General features: G+C 32.8%; 1 protein-coding gene across 1 annotated transcript; it reads left to right on the forward strand.

Moving 5' to 3' along the window:
- The first annotated feature begins 6,347 nt into the window (after window positions 1-6,347).
- LOC133674836 (pleiotropic drug resistance protein 1-like) lies at window positions 6,348-13,888 on the forward strand. The gene is made up of 24 exons (XM_062096104.1): window positions 6,348-6,938; window positions 7,051-7,171; window positions 7,290-7,378; window positions 7,461-7,545; window positions 7,631-7,790; window positions 7,880-7,956; window positions 8,050-8,103; window positions 8,201-8,291; window positions 8,387-8,688; window positions 8,786-9,067; window positions 9,223-9,539; window positions 9,620-9,780; window positions 9,868-9,971; window positions 10,092-10,248; window positions 10,320-10,427; window positions 10,519-10,679; window positions 10,956-11,288; window positions 11,444-11,734; window positions 11,823-11,906; window positions 11,993-12,126; window positions 12,366-12,593; window positions 12,706-12,877; window positions 13,076-13,330; window positions 13,420-13,888. The coding sequence occupies exons 1-24, from the start codon at window positions 6,610-6,612 to the stop codon at window positions 13,675-13,677; spliced, it is 4,353 nt and encodes a 1,450-aa protein (XP_061952088.1). The 5' UTR covers window positions 6,348-6,609; the 3' UTR covers window positions 13,678-13,888.
- The last annotated feature ends 510 nt before the right edge of the window (window positions 13,889-14,398 follow it).

Genomic DNA, 14,398 nt, shown 5'->3' on the forward strand with positions numbered 1-14,398 from the left:
ATCGATCAATGTCGTCCTTTTCTAGGACAACAAAATCTCCTAAAGAACATGGAGAATCTGTCACCTAACTCGTTAAAGATACTTACCTTAAAATATATAGGCAAAAGCTATGGTTTTTTTAAAAAATTATTTATTTATGTTTTTAAATTGTTTTATTATGTAGATATTAAAAAAAATTAAAAAATATATTTTAATATACTTTCAAATAAAATAAAACACTTTAAAAAACCAAATAATCACTACAAATAATAAAAAAAAAACATCACCAAACTCTACTAAGCAATGATTTCTCTTTCTTTTGGCACCCTCAAAAAGAGAGAGGTCTCATTCCCTAGGAGAGTGTTTAAGATTTAATAATACTAATAATAAAAAATGTAATTATTATATATTTTAGGTTGAAGCAAGCACATATATAAATTCTATAGGCTTTTTTTCCTTATATATTTTCCCTTTGGGTGCTTTATATTTAACGTTTCATGCCCAAGAACCTATCTCTTTTGTTTCATTAAACTAAATAAAATGCCTAGAGTAAATCCACATTAATTATATTAATTCATTTGTTCATGTTAGTGTTACTAGGTAATAGAAAAATTAATAAAAATAAATTATTTCCACCTCTTCTATAAGCTTTGCTTATAGATTTTCTGTGTTCATATGGCCAGCAATCATTTATTAGAAATAAATAAATAAATAAAGGTTGAGCAGATCATAATATTGTTTCATTAATTGCGTTGCAATTTATTTTGTTTAAAGCTACAAGGGTGCAGATATGATTCGGTGGAGACCCACGTGAAGACATGCATTTGCATGTACAGACAAGATCTTTCTTCTGGGATTTGGTACAGCTAGGCAGATTGATCTGAACCGTTGATTCTGTAGAATCAAAATCTCACCAGGAGTTTTGACCTGGAGCTGTTGATGATGAATCTTCCCTCACCTTCGCATTTAAAATTGAACTTCTTTCAAAGCCAAAGTACTAATACCGTTTAAGATTTAGGTTTTGGTTTCTTATCCTATGTTTTAAATAAAAATTAAAATAATATTATTTTTAATAAAAAATAAAAATAAAAACATTTACAATTGATAAGATAAGGTTTTAATAAAATAAAACCACATCAATTGAGTTAAGTATATTTAATTAAATCAACTTAATTTAATTATGTTAACATTCAATATTATTCGAGATAAAACTTAAATTTAATTAACGGGTTAATGAATTAATTTATCAAGTTAAATTAAATTAATAAATATAATTAAAAAAAATTAAGAGTGTTTTAAAAAAAATTCTTGTTAAATAGTTATTTTATTAACTGATGCATGCATTACCAGTTATATTGAGGCGACCAAAAGAAAAAAAAAACAGAATAAAAAATTTGTACATTATTGTGGTTGACTTTTTATCACAGATTAGAAAATATTATTAATTAATATCTTATATTACTATTTTTTAATTCATAGAACCTTTCTATAATTATATTATTTAATTTTAGTTTACTATAATTTATAAATAATGCAATGTAAAATAGAAATCTCAGTAAGTTAGAGATCAACATGGTAAACTTATAGAGAAATTATTTCAAGAAAATGAGCATATAATTAATTTATGCACCCTTAATCTTCAAGGTATAACTAATATCTGCGGTCATAAATTATATCAGATAATTATAAAAGGCTTCATTTACTTTAAAAATTAAAACAATAAAAAGATTCCATATTGTAGTTTTTAACTTCTAGTTTTTCTTAAACCCAATTAAATAATAATAAAAATTCTTGTTATTTTTCTAAAAAACCTTACTTCGAAGAAATCCCAGAGTTCTTTGGGAATTTGGCTTTGCTTCCCTACTACAGGTAACTTTCGTAATTAACTAGATAATTGGTTATCGATGATACGGTTTATATTATTTTTTTAATATAAATAAATATTTAAATATTTTTATATAAAAAAATTAAATGAAAGTTAATTTAATATCACTCGGTCAACTTGATAAGTCTAAAAATAATTTAAATAATTGTTAAAAATATAATTTGACTAAATAGATTTTTAAGACTTTTTTTTCAAAAAAAAATATTAATACAAAAATATATTGGATTGATCTAGTTAAATTTAGATTAACATGTCAAATCTGTAACCCGGGTCATAAAAATAGGATGACCAAAAGAAAATAAATCAAATTAAATTATGAAATTTAATTTTCAATCAACACAATGTTGAATGATGAAATTGAAAAAAAAATAAAAAAAAACAAGAAAATGACCTCGAGTTAACTCGGGTTAAACTGTCTATTCCGCAACTCAGGTAATTAGACCAGAATAACTTTATAAAAAGCAAACTGAAAAAAATCATGATACCTAATTTCAAATCAATCAAACATTGACGGATAAAATTAAAAATAAATCAATAAAAAAAATCAAGTTAATCTGCAAAATTTGTAACATGGGTCGTAAGACCGATTAAAAAAATCCATCATTAAAAAATAAAATTAAAAAAAACTAAACATTAAAACAATAAGAAAAATAAAATAGCATTGAAGTAAACAATGCTTTATAATAGGAGAATAGTAAATTCCTCTTCTCATCTAGTTTTTGTAACTAGATTGATGGTCGGTGCTTTGCCATAGACTAAATCAATTTCTTTATATCATAAAAAACAATGCTAAAGTGTTGCCATTGTATTTTAAAGAACAAAAAAAATATCCATGACTCAACCAAATAAAAAGAAAACTAAAAAAAATAATGATCATCAAACCTTAGGAATTAAATTGTAGAATGATGAAATTAGAAAAAAAATCAGTGAAAAAAAAACCAAAGCACCAACAAAACAAAGTGAGATTGTTAAAACCCATGAGTGGTATCATGTGGACATGATAATACAATAGAAGAAAAAACATATGTATAAAACAAAGTTTTATTTAAAAAAAGAAACAAATTTTGAAGGACAAGATAAAAAAAAATAACTTCTAAAAAAACATGAGCCACCCGGATATATCTCTCACCTAAATAATGAGATAGGGATAACCTGACTGAAAAGAAAATTAAAAAAAATTAATAAAGTTTATTTTTTAAAATGAACAACTTTAAAGGATGCAATTATGAAAGAAAACAACATCAAACCTTGTTAACTTTTCAAACCCATAACTTTAGGTAGTGACTAAATTGGAAGAACTGTATTTGAAAAGCAACTATTTAAAAACTTAGCTCAACCTGACGGGTTGGCCCGTGTTCCAGGTGACCTTTGGCTTAAACCGACTCGAGTTTCAAAAGAAATTAAGAATTGATCTAGTGTAATACAATAAAAAACCTGGGTTGACCAATATTTTGGTTAACTCGAGGAAAATATGAAAAACCAAGGAGATCAAATTCCAATAAATAAATTGTCGAATGATTAAAAAAATAAAAGATAAAAAATAGTAATTAATAGAAGAAGAACCTCATTTGAAAAAAAAAATGAATAGATAAACTAAAATTTTGAATTTAAGGGCAAAACTGGAAAAAAAAATCAAATTAAAAAATGAATTGAAAATAAAAAAAAATAAAAATCAAGAGAATAAGGAACAAAAATTTAAAAATAAAAAATCAAGATTATGAATCTAAGGATGAAATTGAAAACAAATTAAAATTTAATAAAAAGACTCAAAATATTGAGGGTCAAACCTTAAATATATATAAAAATATTGATCTAAAGAGTAAAATTGAAAAGAAAAATTAAATTTATAAAAACATCCAAAACACAAAAAAACAAAAACAAAAACAAAGGAGAACCAAATTGAAACAAAGAAGAGAACCTAATGATGATAAATGAAGTTTTTACAAATAATGGAAGCCAACTTCATCTAACTTTCATAATTTATAACACAAATCATGAGGTCAAATCACAACATAAAAAGAAAACTTGAAAAAATAAAAATGTCAAATTCTAAACCAATCACAATAATTGAGGACAAACTTGAAAAAACAAATTGAAAAAAAATGATTTAAAAAATATACATTTGAAAAGAAAAGGAATCAAATTTGACACAAAAAAGAAAACCAAATTATAAGGGATGAAATTAAAAAATAATTTCAATTAATAATAGGATAAGAATAACTAGAAATAACAATAAAAAGAATGAAGATCATATTTGATATAAAAATAAAATGTCAATTGATGACATCAAAAAAAAATTAATTCAATAAAGAATTTAAAATAAAAAAACATCACAGTTAAAAAAAATAAGGATCAAATATAATAAAAAAATAAAATGTAAAGTGATTAAATTAAAAAAACATTAATTTAATAAATAATTTAGGACCAAATACATTGCAATTAAAAAAAAGAGAATCAAACATGATATAAAAATAAAGTATTGAAAAAAACAAATTAACTCAATAAATAATTTAAGACCAAAGACATTGTAATAAAAAAAATAAAGACCTAATTTAACTTAAAAAACAAATAACTAGACTTTTTCATATTTTTTTTTTGTAATAATCAGCACAATTTTATAGGAGGAGAAAAGAAAAAGAAAGAGAAGGGAATAACTCCTTGTCAAAACTCACTTGCATGTCGTCGGAGAGCACGCGCCTCACCACCATGACAAGGGTGGTGAGACGCATCAAACGCCACCTTAAAAAGTGGAATTAAATGCTGTGTGGCGCATGTGCCATCCAAAGGGTGCGAGCGGAGCTCATTTATTGACACGTGCATAGCACGTGTTAGCCACTTTAAAATTTTAATATTAATTTATATATATTAAATATCAAATCTATCCTAACCACACATTAGAATTACAAAAAAATTCATAGCTAAAAACCTAAAATGACCTTGCATCCATAGTAAAGAGAGCTTATTATTTAGGGATATTTAAGTAATTGACCTACATAAAAAATATGAAAACCTTGAAAAGTCCTTGACCAAAGGGAAATTTTTTTTCAATAATCATTTAGCAATTATGCTGTAGAAAAAAAAACATGAAATTATTGAGTAACACCCTTCTTTATGTAATTACTAATAAACTTTATGAAAAAAACTCTTATATCTCCTAAAGTCAAGCTTGCCCACCAAAATTTACTATATATAATTCACGGTGAAACACCAATGTGTTTTAGTTTTTTTGGTAATTACTAATAATAGTAATAATAAGTTTCACCAATGTGTTTTAGTTTTTTTGGTAATTACTAATAATAGTAATAATAAATCTTAGAATAGTTGTTTCCACGTTGCACATGCATCAGCTTGTCAAAGTTTGGTGGCCATCTGCAACTCTTGTCGGTCCATAATTAATTCTATCACTATTTTAAAGAATTTAATTTGTTGTAAAATTGTTTAATAATAGGCATTGCATAGATCTTCAGGGGAATTTTTGAAGATGAATTGCAATACCACTGATTTATTAATATAAAATTTTAAGTAAATCGATACATAAGAACTTTGAAACTCAGCCAATAATTAACTGTGAAGGAACCTTTAAAAGTGGGCAACATTATTTTAATTATTTTTCGAATCTTTTCATTTCATCTTCATTGATTTTACGAAAATTAAATTGGGGGCGGATTTCTAGAAAGATCTTGACTGTTCAAGATCATAAGGCAATCCATTGAGATTGAAAATAATTTATTAGCCCATTTCTCACCTCAACACATGCTCTTGAAGGGTAGCTTGTACTTCAGATTTCTAAATTAACTCCAAGAAAGATAAGATGCTTAGAGATCCAATTTTAAATTGTTTCTGTCTATTTTATTTTTATTTTTTCTAGTATAGTTAAGTGTTAGAAATTTTGGAAATTTATAGATGGGAGTTATTAAACTATTAATTAAGGTATTATATTGTATTGTATTGTTTTTCTTTTTATTAACGTGGTTATCTGGATTAGTTTGTGCGCACCTCGACTAATCCCACGAGCTCTAAAATTAATGACCATATAAACCTTCAGTGACTATCATATTAGTAAATTATTTTTAAAATACTAATTTAAGAGGAGGTCATTAAAACAATTTTTTTTTAGGATCAAGAAAGCAATTAGCAATCTCTTGATTCATGATGACACCATCTCACTATATATAAAAAGAAAGAAAAATCACACTAATTATAATAACAAGAAAATCCGTTAAGAAATCGATGCTGAAAAATAATGTTGTTTTTACTCAATTTCTTCAAGAAATTTGAAGAAATAATAATAATAAAGAAATCCCTTTTTATCATAAATAACATTATACATCAAAATATTATTTAATAGCTTATATTTCATAAATTAATTATATAATATGTGATGTTCTAACTCTCATATATATATATATATATATATATATATATATATATATATATATATATATATATATATATAGAAAGTGCCATTTCTTGCATACAAAGCATCTTCAAATTATTAAAACTCACGTCAATTCTTCGACTGAAAGGACAGAGAAGACAGCCATCTTATTGTCCCTACTCTCTCCACCATGAACACTTGAAATTGAGAAGACAGAGAGCGGCCATACCTTATGCCAAGCTACTGATCGAACTCCTTGAGTTATTACAAAGTTCGCGTGCCTTGTTTTTCTTGCATGAAAGTTGGAGAAACTTCAAAAGTTGTTCATGTTTGAATGATATTGGCAACATTTTGAAAGAGAAAAAGAATGGATGGTGGAGGTGATATATACAGAGTAAGCAGCGCACGTTTAAGCAGTTCTTCTAATATATGGAGGAATAGTACCTTGGACGTTTTTTCAAGGTCCTCTCGTGATGAAGATGATGAAGAAGCTCTAAAATGGGCTGCTTTAGAAAAACTCCCTACTTGTTTACGTATGAGAAGAGGTATATTAACTGAAGAAGAAGGTCAAGCAAGAGAGATTGATATAGCAAGCCTTGGTTTGATAGAGAAAAGGAATTTAGTGGAGAGGCTAGTTAAAATTGCTGAAGAAGATAATGAGAGATTCTTGTTGAAGCTCAAAGAAAGGATTCACAGGTATTGGATCTTGAAACTTCAAATTCATCCCAGTTCCTGAAAGATTTTCTTTATCTTTTTGATACATTGCTGCTTCTGTTTTTTTTTCTCTAAACTGGTTTTGGAAACACAGAGTTGGACTGGATATACCAACAATAGAAGTCAGGTTTGAACATTTAAGTATTGAAGCAGAAGCTTATGTTGGGGGTAGAGCATTGCCTACGATTTTCAACTTCTCTGCTAATATGCTAGAGGTACAAAAGCTGCTATAGAAATCATGCTTGATTTGTTGTCTTTTTTACTCGGCTAAAATTTCCTCGAGTATTGTGAATTGAATTCACTGATTGTCCTGTATTCTGCCTATCTCCGAAGGGGTTCTTGAGTTTCCTTCACATACTTCCAAGTAGAAAGCAACCATTTCCCATTCTTCATGATCTCAGTGGGATCATCAAGCCGCGAAGGTCAGTGAAAATATTAAGTTAGCAGTATATTTATATAGAGAATGCTGCAAAATGGTTGGTTTCTCATATTCAAGTTTTGCAGAATGACACTACTTGTAGGCCCTCCTAGCTCAGGCAAGACCACATTACTATTGGCGTTGGCTGGAAAACTTGGTAAAGATTTGAAAGTAAGGAAACACGGATTTTCGGTATTTGTTTTTAAGAAATTGTTTTTTGCCTTGTGATCTGACCTTGATATTTGTGAAATTTCAGAGTTCAGGAAGCGTTACTTACAATGGACATGGGATGGCAGAGTTCGTACCACAGAGGACATCAGCTTACATAAGTCAATATGATCTTCATATAGGAGAAATGACTGTGAGAGAAACACTGTCTTTCTCTGCAAGATGTCAGGGAGTTGGACCACGTTATGGTCAGTAAAACACCATTGTTTCAGCATAGCAATTATTTAATCAATAAAGGATTTGATTTGAATTACTGTGGGATTGTGAAATTATGCAGAGATGTTAACTGAATTATCAAGGAGGGAGAGGGAAGCAAATATCAAACCAGATCCTGACATTGATATTTTCATGAAGGTGAGGATGGACTGCAATAGAATTGAGTCCATAATCATAGTGAGAAAAGTGTTTTCATCATTAAAATATGCCCTAAACATTTGGATTCTACAGGCAGCAGCACTAGAAGGGCAGGAGACTACTGTAACAACAGATTATATTCTCAAGGTACTGGATGCAAATCTAACTAGGCCAGGGAGTTGCAGGATTACACAAAGATACACATATGGATATAACTAATCCTTCTGCTTCTACAAATCAACAGATTTTAGGACTTGATATATGTGCTGATACCATGGTGGGTGACGAAATGATACGAGGCATCTCTGGCGGACAAAAGAAGCGACTCACAACAGGTTAAACATAAGGCAACTTCTTGTTATTGTTGGGAGTAATTTCTTATCAGCATAAACCAGAACTGGGTGTTTTCTGGTCTATCTATGTGATGTAGGTGAGATGCTAGTTGGACCAGCAAGAGCACTTTTCATGGATGAGATATCAACTGGTTTGGACAGTTCAACAACATTCCAAATAGTGAACTCACTCAGGCAAACAACACACATTCTCAATGGAACTACTTTCATCTCTCTTCTTCAACCAGCACCAGAAACTTATGATCTTTTCGATGACATAATTCTGCTGTCGGAAGGACTGATTATTTACCAAGGTCCACGCGAAAATGTTCTTGAATTCTTTGAATCATTGGGCTTTAAATGTCCGGAGAGGAAAGGAGTTGCTGACTTCTTACAAGAAGTAATTCTAGCCATAACTTCAAATGACATATTTCCCTTACAGATCTTGGAACAGCTTTGAGCTTGTTCATAAACTTTTTTCTGGTGATATCAAATAGGTGACATCAAGGAAAGATCAAGAGCAGTACTGGGCATGTAGAGATCAGCCTTACAGTTTTGTCTCAGCCAAGGAATTTTCTGAAGCATTCCAATCATTTCATATTGGCCGAAAACTAGGTGATGAACTTGCTACACCATTTGACAAGTCCAAAAGCCACCCTGCTGCTCTAACAACTGAGAAGTATGGTGTCAGCAAGAAGGAACTCTTGAAAGCTTGCATTTCAAGAGAATTTTTGCTCATGAAAAGGAACTCATTTGTCTACATTTTCAAATTCACCCAAGTGAGGATTCTTTTTCTTGTTTTCTGAAATCGTAGCCATTCCATTCATAAGATCAAATTCTGTGCTCTCAAGGATTTGCATATGTTCAAAACTAGAATAAACTTCAAGCGCTTCATTGTTGTGACAATAATAACTTGATCTTCCTTCATTTTCAGCTTATTATCTTAGCTTCCATAACAATGACTATATTTCTAAGAACGGAGATGCATCGCAACACAATAGTGGATGGTGGGATTTATCTCGGCGCTCTTTTCTTCGCTATCATTGTCATCATGTTCAATGGCTTCTCAGAGCTTGCCATGACCATCATGAAGCTTCCTATTTTTTACAAGCAAAGAGACCTTCTCTTCTATCCTCCCTGGGCATATGCCATACCTACATGGATTCTCAAGATCCCAATCACGTTTGTAGAAGTTGCCATATGGACGATCATGACATATTATGTTATAGGCTTTGATCCAAACATTGGAAGGTGAGAAAATGGACCTTGTCAATGAATATGTTTTCTAGTCCCTTGGACTTCCAGAATTTGCTGAAAGCTCTTCATGGCAGGTTTTTCAAGCAGTACTTGATATTTGTGTTGGCTAACCAGATGTCATCTGGGCTGTTCCGAATGACGGGAGCACTAGGAAGGAACATAATTGTAGCAAATACATTTGGTTCATTTGCATTGCTTGCAGTACTAGTTTTGGGAGGATTCATCTTATCAAGAGGTGGCTTGGATACATTTACTCTTATTTATTTTGTTAAGTGTGATGAGATTAAATTCTGATTGTGAACCCAATATTCTTTTGCATTAGATAATGTGAAGCCATGGTGGATATGGGGCTACTGGGTCTCGCCGTTAATGTATGTGCAGAATGCGGCGTCTGTCAATGAATTTCTTGGGCATAGTTGGAGACATGTAAGAAGCTTCATGTTCTTGAACTCTGATGACAGGAAAACACACACACACACATTGAAGACTCGAAGAAAATGCTTCAGCTAATACTAATACTAATAATTGGAAATATCCGTGTCACAGATTCCTCCTAATTCAACAGAGTCATTAGGAGTTGTTGTCTTGAAGTCTCGCGGAATTTTCCCAGAAGCAAATTGGTATTGGATTGGAATAGGAGCTTTGATAGGATATACCTTGCTGTTCAACTTCCTTTTCACCTTGGCTCTAAAATATCTCAACCGTGAGTATCTACATGTACATGTTCAGTTTTGAAAGTTGAGCCCACCATTCTGATGATTGAATTGATTGCAGCATTCGGGAAGCCCCAGGCAATGTTATCAAAAGAGGCCTTGGCTGAGAGAAATGCTAACAGAACTGGAGAGTTGATTGAACTATCAACAAGAGGAAAGAGCACTTCAGGTAGCTCAATAGACTAACCTATATAGATAGTTGCTTCTTTTCTATCTTGTATGAAGGAAGCTCTAAGTTAAACCTTCTGAATACATTGCAGTAAGAGGGATTGACAGCAGACGAAGTTCCTCAGCCAGGCCACCATCTTTAAGAATGCATAGCTTTGGTGATGCCAGTCAAAATAAGCGAGGAATGGTTCTCCCTTTTCAACCCCTTTCTATCACTTTCGATGAGATCAGATATTCGGTAGACATGCCACAGGTACCTTAAGGCTCTTTAATTATGAAGTACAACGTAGATATCAGCAACCTTAAAGAACAAATGAAAATGCTGAACTTTCTGGGAGTTAATGACATTATGGATGAATTAATTTGCTATGTAATTCTCCCGATGTCATTACGTAAAGAATTTCTAAATCTGTAGGAAGTCTCTAAATTTCAAAATACTTATTGAGTTCTGGTATTATATTTGCTCTTTTGCAACCATTCTATTGAAGTGCTGAAGGTGTGCATCCTGACTTTTGCGCCAATCTTGCAGGAAATGAAGGCTCAAGGAATTCTTGAGGATCGTCTGGAACTTTTGAAGGGTGTCAGTGGTGCTTTCAGGCCGGGAGTCCTAACAGCTCTAATGGGTGTTAGTGGTGCTGGAAAGACCACTCTAATGGATGTGTTATCTGGAAGAAAAACCGGTGGTTATATTGAAGGAAGAATCTCTATATCAGGGTATCCAAAAAACCAACAAACATTTGCTCGGATTTCAGGATACTGTGAACAAATTGATATCCATTCCCCTCATGTTACTGTCTATGAATCCTTGGTTTATTCTGCATGGCTTCGACTTTCCCCCGATGTCGATTCAGAGACAAGAAAGGTACATTTCATTCTTTTTCTTATTTTTATTGTAGAACACGGAGGGAGGGATGAACGAAAAGGCATCCAAAATCAAGGATGCAGCACGATACTACAACTTTTCTGTTTTCTTCAGCCATCAGGTTAATGACTCTAAATTCAATCAATGTGTTGCAGATGTTCATTGAGGAAGTCGTGGAGCTTGTGGAGTTAAACCCTTTAAGAGAAGCGCTTGTTGGATTGCCTGGTGTGAATGGTCTCTCTACCGAGCAGCGCAAGAGGTTGACAATTGCAGTTGAGCTTGTTGCTAATCCATCCATAATTTTCATGGATGAGCCAACCTCTGGCCTTGATGCCAGAGCAGCAGCCATAGTTATGAGAACAGTGAGGAACACGGTGGATACTGGGAGAACTGTAGTGTGCACAATACACCAGCCAAGCATAGACATATTCGATGCTTTTGATGAGGTGAGACATATTTCTCACTCTAATGGAACTATCAAACGAGTTTCTGTCATCTTTTTAGATGCTCTAATCTGCTATTTTCACATTGTAGCTATTTTTGTTGAAACGGGGAGGTGAGGAAATTTATGTTGGTCCAGTAGGCCGCCATGCTTGCCATCTAATCAAGTATCTTGAGGTTAGGATAATTTGCTTGATACAGAAGATACTCGAATCTTACCTTGTTGCTAAAATGCTGACATTGAGGACTTGAACTTTACCAAGGAAATTGAGGGAGTTCCAAAGATCAAGGATGGTCACAATCCTGCAACTTGGATGTTGGAGGTTACTTCAGCAGCACAAGAAGCTCTTCTCGGGGTTGACTTCACTGATATCTACAAGAATTCAGAACTATTCAGGTCAGACCACCTCACATTTCCTTTATTTATAAAAAAATAAAAATAAAAATAAAAAATAAATATAGGACAGGGTGGAAAAATGAAAGAGAACTTTATGGACCGTGTTTATATTTTGAGCTGAAAACTGCTATAATTGGAAATGTATTTAAAGAAAAACAGGTGAAGCTTCATAAGAATCTATCATTTTCTGATGCACACAATGTTACAAGGTTACTGACAATTTTCAGTGAATTATTCAGGAGAAACAAAGCATTGATCAAGGAACTAAGCTCTCCACCGCCGGGTTCAAACGATCTTTACTTCCCTACTCAATATTCGCATTCCTTCTTCACCCAGTGTATGGCTTGCCTATGGAAGCAGCACTGGTCATATTGGCGCAACCCGCCATACACTGCAGTCAGACTGTTATTCACAACATTCATAGCTTTAATGTTTGGGACAATATTTTGGGACATGGGCTCCAAAAGGTACATAGAAGTGCAGCATATTCTTTACACAAGGGCTAACAGCCCCCCCCCCCCCCCCCCCCCCCCCTCCTCCTTTTGCTCTCTAACATAAACGAAATGTTCTGAACTGCAGAAGGAACAGACAAGATATCTTTAATTCGATGGGTTCTATGTACGCCGCTGTTCTTTTCATAGGGGTGCAGAATGCTACATCAGTGCAGCCAGTTGTTGCTATCGAGAGAACGGTATTTTACAGAGAAAGAGCAGCAGGAATGTATTCTGCATTGCCATATGCCTTTGCACAGGTAAATTGATTTTGTTACTCAGCCTTTTTGTCTTCGTGGAAAGGAATTGATTAATTGATTAATGCATTATCCATCTGTCAAGATTTAAGCTATATAAATACAGGAAACATGCAGAAGAGACTGCTTAATGCATGTTTTGAGATTCCAGAAAAATCAACCGCAAGGTTCCCTCACCTGATCATTTGTTTTTCTATGCAGGTTATGATTGAAATCCCATACGTTTTAATTCAGACTCTCATATATGGAGTTATAGTGTACACCATGATTGGTTTTGATTGGACAGTTAGCAAGTTCTTTTGGTACATCTTCTTCATGTACTTCACTTTATTATACATGACTTTCTATGGCATGATGACTGTCGCTGTCACGCCAAACCACAATGTTGCTGCTATAGTTTCATCTGCTTTCTACGCAATATGGAATCTTTTCTCAGGATTCATTGTTCCTCGAACGGTAACTTACCCTCCTTTGTGTTTCTATACCACCTAATCTAAATAAAAAACAGACCAGGACTAAAGATGATTAACTCTTGTTTCTGACAGAGGATTCCTATCTGGTGGAGATGGTACTTCTGGGCATGTCCGGTCTCTTGGACCCTCTATGGATTGATTGCTTCGCAATATGGAGACATCAAGGATAAACTAGAGGGTGATGAAACAGTAGAAGATTTCGTGAGGAATTATTTCGGTTTTCGGCACGACTTTGTTGGAATTTGTGCAATCGTAATTGTTGGGATCTGTGTGCTATTTGCATTCACCTTTGCATTCTCCATTAGAGCATTTAACTTCCAGAGAAGATGAGATTTTTTTCTGCTTTTCTACATAGATAAATGTATAAAGCAATCAGAAATTTATCATTGCTTCAAGTTCTATTGCTCGTAATTTTTGCTCATGTTGGAAATGTGGTTTGTGTCTGCGCGCGCGCGCGAAAGCAGATCCATGCCAAACCTGTCTAAAAGGTGTTGTCTATGAAAGAAAGAAAAATAAAATGGGAAACAATAGTTTTTTGCCATACATAGTGTTAGTTTCAAAACATTCACTTCTTTGGCCCATCTTCTTTTCCTAATATGGTAGGGGTCCTCTCTGGGTCTGAGCCTCTGAGGGGACTTTTCAAGGCTCAAGTCGTAGTATTTATGAGGTAATCAATCTAGCATTTAAAGGTGTTGAGGGTGGAAGAAGTGTGTGAGAGGACCTAGGACTGGTGCCTGGTGGTTGTGATCGTCTCCCAAATTTAGTAAAAGCTCGAAGTCATGACCTTACAACAACTGCTCGCAGGGATTATCCTTGCAAGATCTTATGTCCTGAATTTTAGCCCTATATGACTTTGCAAATGACTTTGCTTGAACTATAAACTTCCTTGTTTAAACATGTTTATGCTTGGACAATAAAACCTTGCTACATCTAGTTAAGTACATGTTCAGAATAAATGCATTCATGCTTGCAATCACCAGCAACAAAGTGAAAATGTTCAACTCCATACCAAACATTCTAGACTCGAGAGGACGAGTGAGAGGGGGAGGGA

The sequence above is a fragment of the Populus nigra genome, chromosome 15 (genome assembly GCF_951802175.1).
Source record: "Populus nigra chromosome 15, ddPopNigr1.1, whole genome shotgun sequence".
NCBI classification, from domain to species: domain Eukaryota; kingdom Viridiplantae; phylum Streptophyta; class Magnoliopsida; order Malpighiales; family Salicaceae; genus Populus; species Populus nigra.